The sequence below is a fragment of the Loxodonta africana genome, chromosome 13 (assembly GCF_030014295.1).
Source record: "Loxodonta africana isolate mLoxAfr1 chromosome 13, mLoxAfr1.hap2, whole genome shotgun sequence".
NCBI lineage: Eukaryota > Metazoa > Chordata > Mammalia > Proboscidea > Elephantidae > Loxodonta > Loxodonta africana.
This window is the reverse complement of record NC_087354.1, coordinates 38,004,350-38,016,557: the sequence shown is the minus strand read 5'-3', so window position 1 is coordinate 38,016,557 and position 12,208 is coordinate 38,004,350. Positions and strand designations below refer to the sequence as shown.

At 38.9% G+C, this 12,208-nt stretch overlaps 1 protein-coding gene across 1 annotated transcript in view; it reads right to left on the bottom strand.

Moving 5' to 3' along the window:
- Positions 1–7,333: 7,333 nt before the first annotated feature.
- Positions 7,334–12,208, bottom strand: part of IREB2 (iron responsive element binding protein 2) — a 58,907-nt gene continuing 54,032 nt past the window's right edge. Inside the window, exon 22 of the mRNA XM_003413839.4 lies at positions 7,334–10,450. Coding sequence (XP_003413887.1) covers positions 10,340–10,450 — 111 coding nt within the window. The 3' untranslated portion in view covers positions 7,334–10,339. The remainder of the gene's footprint in view (positions 10,451–12,208) is intronic.

Genomic DNA, 12,208 nt, shown 5'->3' with positions numbered 1-12,208 from the left:
GTCGGAATGGACCAGTTGGCACCCCAAAACAGCCAGGCAGACAGGGGCTTTTCCCCTCCCGCCCCCACCGTGCCTCCGAGGCTGTGAACAGAAAGGCAGAGAGCTCAGGCTTCTGGTTGGCTTTGCGCAATCCTGCCTGGTCTCCTCTCTGACCAGCCACACCAGCCAGAATCCCAGGGGCTTCCCCCAAAAGTAGAATCCTTGCTTCTGATTGACTCTCCCAGATTCCGCCCCGCCCCAAGGTTCGCCCCGCAGCTGCCCCGCCCCGGGTGGCCAGCCTTTTAGCAGCTTTCCGACTCCTGAGTAACGCCTCGCACTTGCTCCTAGTCTACGACATAGCGGCAGCAACGTGAATCCTTTTTCTCGGGATTCTAAGCGTCTGCGCGGAACGTGCGCCCTCGTTTTTCCTTACTTCCCCCCGCCCCCCCCCCCCCCCCCCCACTGCTGGAAGCGCGTATCTTGGAGCCATCTTCGGAAAGCGCAGCTCGCGGTGGATTCGAGCCCATCCCGGCTCCAAGAACTGCAAGGCCCCTGGTTGGGGTCCTGTGAGTCCGGCCTGGCTGGGTTCCGCAGGAGACATAGCTCCCCCGAAACTGGAATGTTAGAGCCGGAGGTAGTCCTGTTATCGAGAAGGCCCTACACTCCTTGTGCTGCTTGGGAAACTGAAGTCTCACCCGGAATGCACGTCACCCAGCTCCCAGCTCATACTTTTGCCACAGCACCAAGTTTTCTACTCTCTTCCTAAGCCATTTAATTGAAGAAGAGATGTGGAGGGAAAATAAAGGCCGCCCAAACAGCTTTCCCAGGGGAGTGGGGTCACCTCAGTTCAGGTCTGGTGTGACACTGAGAAACCGAATTGGCAACTGGCTCAGAATCCTTATGTAAGTAGTGCAGTCAGGTGGATTCTGTCCCTGCATGCAAGTTGCAAAACCCACAGGGTTCTCAGGAGGCTGCCTGGGAATCATGGGATAACAGCCAGGACTTGGAAGATCTTAATTTCAAAGACATTAGACTCTGATAGACAGCTCGATGCCCTTCTCTAGTCAAGGACTTCTGATAGATCACAGCACTCTTATCTCCTGGAGGAGAGTCCTGGACGCCCATCCACTCCTGCCTGCACTTGGATGTATTTTGGTTTTGTTGATGCACAACTTTTTTTCCCCTGTCAGGATATAGCACACTGGAGTTTCTGCCAGTCACCCTGATTGACTGACGTGGACATTTTCCAACCTATACCAACCACCTTGAGGAATGGCCTCTTTTTCCCTTACCTACTTCACTTCTAATCTTCAAGTTGCAGGGCTGTCTTTTTACAGTGAGGGTGAGAGTGGAGGTGGGGTGGGGGCACAGTTAATAACAAGATGTCTCATTCCTTTAGAATGAATTTTCTGTAATCAGTCTGACTCCTTTTGGCTCCCTTAGGCCCTTCTGCTGTTTCCTCAGGCAAGCAGCTCCTGAATTCTCTTTACCTTCTCTCACTACTCCACATTTATTGATCCTGTGTTTTTCCACATCTCTTGGGAATTTTTTTTTGGGAATAGGGAATGGTAATCAAGATTGAATCTGGAGGGTATGGTGGGAATTGAAGAGACAGAGCTGCTAGGTTCACAACTACTTTATTTGGCATGTCCTAGTTTCCACTCCAGAAAGAGGTCTATGACTTTGAGAACCTCCAAGGTTCATCTTTCTGCCTCACAATGCTTTACTGAGGTTCTACTATGTGCCAGGCACTATGCTACTAGGTGCCGGGTATGCAAAGGAACAAGATTATTATTTCTATTCTCAAGGAATTAACCATCTAGCGGGGGAGTCTGGCATTTAAACAAGGTGACAAGTGCTGTGATAGAAGTGAAACAACTTTCTACAGCAACACAATCGTGGCTACCTCTGCCTCAGAGACTAAGGCTTCACAGAGAAGGTGACATTTGAGTTGGGTCTTGAAATATGAGTAGTTTTACTTCAGTGGGGATAGGTGGATAAGTTGTGCAAAAACATAAAAGTATAAACATTGCTTTATTGTTCCTTTTTATTGCTGAGTAGTATTCTATGGACAGCCAGAAAAACAAACAAATCTGTCTTGGAAGAAGGGCAGCCAGAATGCTCTTTAGAAGCAGGGATGGTGAGACTTCATCTCAAGTACTTTGGACATGTTATCTGGAGGGGCCAGTCCCTGAAGAAGGACTTCATGCTTGATAAAGTAGAGGGTCAGCAAAAAAGAGGAAGACCCTCAACAAGATGGATTGACACAGTGGCTGCAACAATGGGCTCAAACATAGCAATGATTGTGAGGATGGTGCAGGACTGAGCAGTGTTTCTTTCTGTTGTACATAGGGTCACTATGAGAGTTGGAACTAACTTAATAGCACCTAACAACAACAGCATTCCAGGGTATGGATGTACCACAGTTTAAGTATTCACTCAGTGAAAGACATTTGGATTGTTTCCAGATTGGGGTTTATAGATGTACAGGTTTTATGTGAACATAAATATACATTTCTCTGAGATAAATGCCCAAGAATGCAATTACTGGGTCATATGGTAACTGTCCTTTTAGTTTTCTAAGAAAGTGCCAAACTGTTTTCCAGAGAGGCTGTACCATTTTATATTCCCACCAGCAATGAACAAATAATCTCGTTTCTCCACATCCTTGCCAGCATTTGGCATTGTCACTACTTTTTATTTTAGCTATTCTGATAAGTGTGTGGTGATACCACAGTGTGGTTTTAATTTTGCATTTCCCTAATGAGCAATGATACACAATATCCTTTCTGCTTAATTAGTTGCAGTCAAGCTTCGGTTGCTTAAAACGAAAAACTGTTTACCACAATGTCCAAAATAGAGCTCTTGATTTTCATCCTCAAATCTGTTTTTTCCCTAGGCATTCTCATCTCATTAAAAGAGACCACCAATCACAAAGAATTTTAGACCAAAAATGTAGGAGTATTATCAAACTTCCTTTTTCTCTCATCCCATATTTCAGATTCCATTATCAAAATCATGTCAGCTCTTTTTTTTTTTTTTAATAAAGCTTACACAGCAAATTAGGTTTCCCTTTAACAATTTTTTATACAAATTGTCCTGTGCCATTGGTTACAATTTTTACAATGGGTAAGCATTGTCATTATTTCCATTCTACTTGATTCTGTTTCCATTGATTTAGTTTCCCTTCTTCTCCGTGCTGGCTCATCTTTTTCTTTTTTGGGGGGGTAACCGTTGATGATTTGGAAACCCTGATGGCGTAGTGGTTAAGTGCTACGCCTGCTAACCAAGAGGTCGGCAGTTCGAATCCGCCAGGCGCTCTTTGGAAACTATCGGGCAATTCTACTCGGTCCTATAGGGTTGCTATGAGCCAGAATCGACTTGACGGCAGTGGGTTTGGTTTGGTTTGGTTTTGGGTTGATGATTTGGTCTCATATAGTTAATTGTTTAAGGGAGCACATTACTCACAGGTGATATTGTTTTATAAGTCAATCTATGATTTGGCTGAAAGATGACCTGCAGAAATAGCTTCCAGTTCAAAGGTATCTCACGGCGACAGTCTTGGGGGTTTGTCTCGTCTCTGTCCGTCCAGTAGGTCTGGACTTTTTTTAGGAATTGGAGTTTTGTTCTACATTTTTCTCCCATTCTATCCAGGACCTTCTATTGTGTTCCTGGTTAGAAAGATTGGCAGTGGTAGCCAGGCACCATCTGGTTCTTCTGGTCTCATGGACTAGTTTCTTCTTTGAGTCTTTGATTTCCTTCATTCTCTTTTGCTCCATACAAATAGAGACCAATACATGTATCTCAGATGTTTGCTCACAAGCTTGTAAGACCCCAGATGCTACTCACCAAACTCAGATGTAGAACATTATCTTTGTGAACTATGTTATGCCAATTGTCTAAGTTGTTCCCCCAGATTATGGTCCCAAGCCTTTTGGCCCAGTAAACCAATCCCACCAGTTGTCTGGATATGTCTAAGAAGGCTGTATAACTGTGCCCTGTATGTGGTTTGCTATATACGTGGGTATATATATATGCAGCACACACAAACATGTATATACACATCTACAGATAACACCTATACATGCTCGTGCATTTACTCCCATATGCCCTTCTATGCACATACATGCATCCATATCTACCTATGTAATCACACACATTTTTTGGTTGTTTTTACTGTTGTTACAAAATTGTATATGTTATAGCATTTACCAAAATTGTCCCTTTTACTTGTGTACTTATTAGTGTCTTTATTTACCTTGGTCAAGTTGTGCTGACTTCCCCCTTATTTGGGATTGCCTTTCCTGTCACCAAAAGTAACAAGCGTCTAGAAAGTGATTTTCTCTCCCTTTCCCTCTCATTTCTGGTAACTATCAAAGAACTTAGCTTTCTGCCTGTATATCTATTCTTGACTTTTTATAATAGTGGGACCATATGGTATTTGTCTTTTTGTAATTGATTTGTTTCACTCAGTGTAATGTCCTGCAGATTCATCCATGTTGTTTTATGGGCTCATTATTCTTTATAGTTGTGTAGTATTCCATTTTATGTATGTACCACAATTTGTTTATCCATTCACCTGTTGATGGGCCTTAGTGTTTGTTGGTGAAGTGTTTGTTCATGTCCTTTGCCTGTTTTTTGATTGGATTGTATTTTTGTTGAAACTTTCTCTGTATTTTAGAGATTAGATACATCATTGCTAAAGATTTTTTCCCAGTCTGTAAATTATTTTTTAACTGTCTTGGCAAAGTCTTTTGATGAGCTTAAGTATTTAATTTTTAAGAGGCCCCAGTTATCTATCTTCTCTCATTCATGCATTTTTAATTGTGGTTGATAGACTATACTGAAAATTAGGTCTGCTAGTTTTGACACTATGTTATTTTCCAGGAACTTTATAGTTATAACTTTAACATTTAGGTCTTTGATCTATTTTTAGTTTTTGTGCATGGTTTGAGGTATGGATCCTGATTCATTTTTCTGCATATGGATATCGAGTTTTGCCAGTACCATTTGTTAGACTGTACCTTCCTCATTGGATTGACTTTGACCCTTTGCCGAAGATCAGCTGCCCATACATGGATGATTTACTTTTGGGTTCTCAATTCTATTCCACTGGTCTGTGTCGGTCATTGAACCAGTACCAGTCTGTTTTCATTACGGTAGCTGTATAGTAAGTTTTGAGATCAGGAAGTGTGAAGCCTCCTACTTTGTTCTTCAGTATTGCTTTAGCTCTTCGGGGTCTCCTTCCTCTCTATATGAAGTTGGAAATTAGTTTTTCCATTTCATTAAACAATGTTGTTGGGACTTGGATTGCATCATATCTCTATAGATCGCTTCGGGTAGTATTGACATTTTCACAATGTTAAGTCTTCCAATCCATGAGCATGGAATATTTTTCCATTTATGTAGATCTCTTTTAGTTTCTTGCAGTAGTGTTTTTTAGTGTTTACTGTCTTTTACATCCCTGGTTAGGTTTATTCCTAGGTATTTTTATCCTTCTAACGGCTATTATAAATGGTATTGATTTCTCGATTTCCTTTTCAGAGTCCTCCTTGTTAGTCTAGGGGAACCCAACTGATTTTTGTGTGTTGATCTTGTACCCTGTCTCTTTGCCGAATCCTTCTATTAGTTCCAGTAACTTTCTTGTGGAGTCTCTGGAACTTTCTATGTATAGGATCATTCCATCTAAATAATTTTATTTCTTCCTTCCCAATTTGGATACTCAACTAATTTAAAATATATTCTACATTTTTTATAGAGCAACCACCTTGCTCTACAGGTGCTATCAGCCTAGTACAAGCTGCCAGCATTTCTCAGGTTATGTAATACTTTGGCACTGTACTTATGTTATTGCAAACATGATTTCCCTGCTTAAACAAATTTTTTTTTTTTGCTCCACCCACCCTCCCACACCCACTGAATCACATCACTTATCTGCTTAACCCCCACCTTTGGCTTTCCATTACTCTTTAAAATTGAAGTCCACACTGTGGCCTTGAGGCCTTAAGCAATCTGGTTGTACTCCCGTCACCTTCCCTGTCACTCATTCTGCTCCAGCTGCACTGGTGTTCTTGTCATTCCTTGAATACAGGAAGGTCATTCCTGTCTCAAGACCTTTGCACTTGTTTTTCTCTGCCTAGAAAGTTTTTCCCACCCACCTTTACATGGTTTTCTCATATCATTCAGGTCTCTGCTTAAGTGTCACCTTGAGAGGCCTCCCTTTCCTCAAAAACTCTGGATATTCAAACTATCAGTATGCACATGTGTTGGTACTAGTCTTTGTGATGCAGACGAACTTAGCAGAATGAACGCACAATTTTATAATCATTCATTTATATTACTATTTAAGAGTAGGAGAGAGGGCCCGTATTTTCTTTTATCAGTGGGCTGGTGACCATATTTACAAAACATTACTTCAGGGTACAGGTTAACCCAGAAAGACTTAACTTCATGGGTTCACTAGAGAACAGCCAGTGGACGGAGGAGGTGGTGTCATCAGCTGGTTCTAAAGCATCAAGGTTCACGAATACAAAGCCCCTTCATCCTGCATCAAGAAAAGGCCATTTCCTCCTGTAATACTCAACTCACAGATAACATAAGACCTCCAATTCTGTCCTAAATGTTCACTTTAACACAAATTACCTCCATAATAAAAGATGCATATAATAGGGACGGTATATGCAGTACAACTTGTGGAAGGTCCATTTATTCATTAAATATGTATTTAGTTCTTAACCCACTGCCAGCAAGTTCATTCCTACTCATAGCGACCCTACAGGACAGAGTAGAACTGCCCCATAGGGTTTCTAAGGAGCGCCTGGTGGATTTGAACTCCTGACCTTTTGGTTAGCAGCTGTAGCTCTACTTTATGCCACCAGGGTTTCCATTCAGTGCTTAGTGGTACAAAAAGTGTTCGAAGAGGCATAGATTAGGGAGAGCCAGAATCAGTGGGCAGAAGCTGAGAGGAGACAGATTTCCATTCAAAATAGACTTTTCAACCAACAAAACTTTAGTCTTCATCTCCTCAATGTTCAAGCAAGCCTGCCCAATTAGGAGATGTTATTTTAGAAGGGATCCTTAGTCTTTAAAACTCTGAAATATGATTCCATCAATCTAAAACCTCTGAATTGAGGTTTTTTTTTTTTTTTTTTTTAACTGATTATTTCCTCAAGGCTATTCCTATTTGAACATTTGCCTTGGATTTCATTCTTACTGACCCTGGACTAGAATGGAACTGCTGATATACAGAGACAAGAATGAACATGACCCACATTTTGGCAGGAGATATTGGGAATAATTAACATATGAACATTTAGGTAACATGTTTGAAGAGAAATTTCTAGATGGCATCTCATTTCTTTTTTAAGTTATGGTGTTTTATTTTCAATTACCACAAAATATTTTATACCAAGAATCAATATGTGATAATACAATTTTATTTATTAAAAATAATTTACAGCATCAGTAACATACACAATTGTCATCAACTGAACTCTGCCTCCAATATATTTCTATACAATACTTAACATTATTGAACTTAAAACTGTTACACTGTTTTGTTGGCTTTAAATAATAAACAATGATTTGTAGTTACTTAAGTGAGAAATATGGTTTCACAGCCACATATTATGTGTGAAACTGATAGAAATATTGGTACTATCATACTTTAGGGAAAAAAAAAATTGAAAAGTTCATTCCATTCCCCTCTCTGTTACTCCAAATCAAACTAAGATAGGGTCAACATCCAGTACCTTAGTACCTTATCCTAAACCTAAAAGCAAAAGGAAAGTGTCTTTTAGTTCAGTCACAGCAAAATGCCAGTCAAATAATTTCTCCTTATTCTATCACTCATCACCGAGAATGCACAACACCATTACCATATATGCAAACAACGAAGACTCTGATTTAGGTCCTTGCTTTACTTTAATTCCACTGCAGTTTGCTTACCAGTGAAAAACCGAGCTATCTAGCTAAAGGGACTCTGATATGTCTCATTCTAGCGTGAGCTTGGGTATAATAAAACAGGAGATAATGACAACTGTCATCTTGGAAATATTTTAGGTATAATTGTAGCAACTCAGTGGCTGGATGACACTTTCAGATTTCATTTTATAGGAATAGCAAAATTCAAGGGCATGAAATTTGGCATGGTATGTAGCACAATGCTTTTTAAAAGAAAAAAGAAAAACATGCCGTTGATAATGACTTTTGAAATTGTACTTTAAGTCCCCAACACCGATTTGCTTCTCTTAATGTGCCTCTTATACTTCCTTTCAACAATATTTGTGATTTTTAAACAATATTTTTGATTATTTTGTAACACAAAATTACTCTGCTATAGTCAACAAAGGAGGTAAGTAAAATACAGACCAACATATGCTACGTTTTTGCAAACACAGCATTTGGCTAGAAGCAGAATTCTAATGTACACACTGGGACATACAACCATGACTCTTCCCCAAATTGAGAACCATGCTTATTAAACTTTCATTTCATTGTATAGAAGATTAAGAGAACCTTGATTTTGTTCCTGAAATACAAGAGTTGCTAATGACAGCGACTGGACTAGGTAGACTGGAAATGTAAATACTTAATCCACAGCTACCTATTTTCATCAGCTTCATCTCCTGGATTGTCTGTTTATGATAATGCTCGTGCCTCTGCTAATATACGGTATGGTTTCAAAATAATAGATTTTTCCCCCCAACACAATCTGGAATTAGCATTTCTTCAATGTACTTAATAGGTATTTTAACATATAACTTGTAAATTCTCCATCTCTAATTCATGTTTTCATGTAAGTAAAAAACACCTGCACTGAAAGATACACAGTAGCATAACAAAATGAAAAGAACACAATATGATTTGAAGGTACCAAAGAAAATATTTACAAAAATTTTTAAAAAGAGGGGAAGTAGTTTTGTCAAACTGTAGTCCATCTTATTGTCTGAACACATATTTGGAAAGTATTTTGAAAAGATTGTATAATTGATAATGTGCAAAGTTCTCAGTGGTCTTTACCCACTGGTTTGGTGGTTTTAGCTTAAAAGAAATACTTCTTTACTCTGTGCGATGTGAGCAAATTCTCAATTGCAGTAACTAGGTCATGCAGATAACTGCATGTGAAAAACAAATCACTACAATTAACCTTTTGCCTGCTAAGTTCAATTTCTTAATTAAAAGAAGGTATAGAGCCTTCTGAATTAATTATCCAACCTTTTTCTTAGGAGTTGACAAACTTCTTGTTGACAGAACATTCAATGTGGTGAACTGACATGCATATTAAGAAAATACGGTACTCAAACAGCAACAACTTAAGTGTTTTATCCTGATGGTCAGCTTTGGTTATAACATGATTAAAAGACTCATACATCCCAGGTAAAATGATGACTCAAAATGACAGGAAATCAACTTCAATAATTAAGAAATCATAAAAACCTAAAAATGCTTAGGGCTGAGCAATCATACAGAGTGGATAATTTAAAAGTCTAGATGAAATCATTCTAGAGTTTAAAGTTCTCGTTAGCAACTGTAAAACTAGTGTGGAATTTTGGTTAATGATACCTAAAATATGCCATAAGAAGTTACAGCATCCCATAAAGTGAGCAAAATAATCTAATCCAAGTAATATAGTGCCATCTGAGGCTTGCCAGAGGGTCACAATAACAAATTACCGAAAAATCAAGGGCTGTAATATATGCAATATGTATTTCCACTGTTAGTACATCGATGCCACACGATCAGTGGTATTCTGTAATGGTCCATCTTCAGATGCGGAGGAAACCTTGACTGGACTGGATGAATGATTGTGATCTGGGGTAGGTTATATCCCTGGTTTATATTACAAACTAAGAAGGCCAGCTCAATTCTGAAAAGAAATATATCCAGAAAGTCCATTTATAAATCAGTTTCCAACTTCTACAATTTTAGAGTCTAATCTGACTTTTTGTATTTCAATCTGCAACTCTTAAACCAACAAACAGTAGTACACAGTTTTATAGGTGCAAAACTAAACAAACAACTTCAGCAAAGTTACTCATGTAAGAATCTTCAACAGCAAGTTCAAATTCTGCCTTTATTTACAAAATGGCCTGATAAAATATCCCCCCCCCACAATACTTACAGGTCTCTTCCACAACACACTTCACACATTGATTTTAGCAATGTTAATAGCACCATTCGTTTATTATTTAAAATCAAGAAGATTTCATTTCAGTCACTACGTTGATTCACAATCATTTACATCCATGGATAAGTGGGCATACTGAGACTGTCTGCAGCTCCATGGTAAGGACGCCTGGGTCCAGCACAAACACCTTTGCACTTATCAGTTACGAAAGGTCTCCACGGTGAGTAGATACTATGAGAATTTTCGTGCCACAAAGTTTAATAATCCTCCATGTTTGTATAACGTTATTTCCACATCGTTTTCAAAGGAAGCAATTGCGCTGAACACTTTTCCAGTGCTTGTCTTTAAACAAACAAAAACACCTCATATCAGCGGTAAAATCTTCAAAGTTACTTATTTACTTAGTGGCAGGACCATTTGTCTTCATACTCAATGACTATACTTGCCAGATACTGTCTGTTTTCCTGGTCTTAATTTCACATAAATTCTAAATGCCTGAAACCCTTTCACTTAGGGGAAAACAAAACAAAACAACAAAAAACCACCTGAGATAACTGACCTAGCACTTCATTGCTAAGTTGCTAAGTAGGAAAACAGATATTCTACATGACAAGTATTATACAACCTAGAAAATAAATCATAAGGCTTATATTTTTATTTATTAGAGAACTTATACTTCACTACTCACATTCACATTACATGAAATGTTCACTGCACATAATACCTGCTACTCTTATTCTTCCTAGTTGTAAAGTCTACCACCCCAACCCAGAATGCTCAACTTTGCCTTTTCTTTAGAATAGTGTATATACCTAACTTAAAATTACATCAGAACTGGAAGGGCTGGAAACAAGAGAAAGTTGACACATGTAATTGGAAGTTAAGCTTTCAAAAGGACATGGTCATTTGGCCCTCTGGGGTCCTAAGTCAGGAACTCCCCAGTGCTTCAATTTTTCCAAACTTAACCAACATATGATACCTTATCGCTCCTTACACTGCATTCAATGCACCCATATCTCTTGTCATACAGATATGAATACCTACACTAAACTCCTCCCAATTGATTTGTACGACGTCTTGTTTTTCAATTCCTCTCCAAGGACAACTTCCTAACCCCGACAAGACACCCATCTAAATCGGTAAATCCCACAGCATTCAGCATATTGCCAGCAATCAGTTTCACCACTTAGAAAGTGTAATTAAAATTGATCATGACTAGTAATTTTAAATAGGGATGATATTGGTTTACCTAGGTGAAATTCTAGTGCCATATATGGGTGCTTGACAAACCCTACCTGATGGGAGCAGCATGATATGGAATAAAAAACACTGACTTCAAATACCAAGAGATAGGTGGTTCAAGTCTCTGTTACTAACTTGCTATGTACCTTAGGTAACCCTCTTCTCTGATTTACTTATCTATAGAACAAGGTGGTTGGACCAAATGATTTAAAAGATCTCATTCAGATCTAATCTAAAATTCTTTGATTCTATCACTAGATTTAGGCACATTATGCAGGGAACTTTTTTCTTTCTTATTTAACAATAAATTCTGGGGTAATTTTATGTGCACTGTTTAAGAGAGACACCCTCAGGATTTACTGGAGATGGCTGCTGAAATGAAAAGCACAAGGGAGGTAGGGTAAACTCGTGGCACTGAAAAATGCCTGGAGAGAATCAAGATGGACTTATAAACAGCTTTGCTAGGGAAATTAAGAACAACCTGCATGTATGTGTGTGCCTGAATGTATGTGTATGTGTGAATGCTAAACCTTTCTACAAAGGAAAAGACCAAGTTTTTCCAATCACATAGCTACAGAATTAATAAACACATCCTTGAGACAGTTTAACTGGCATACAACCAGGCTCATTATACTGTACACAAAGGAGCATGGAATTTTTTTCTTTTTCTACTGAAGAAATTGATTCCTTTTGTGAAGGGATTATCTCTGATAAACCTTTAATTGACCACTAAAAATAATGGGGGTGTGTGTGCATTATTTTGCAAGACAATATATGCCATTGTGTGACAACTTATACCAAATCAATCTGTTTTTCCTTAACTTCCAGGGTTTATAACCTCTTGGATTTCACAGCTCT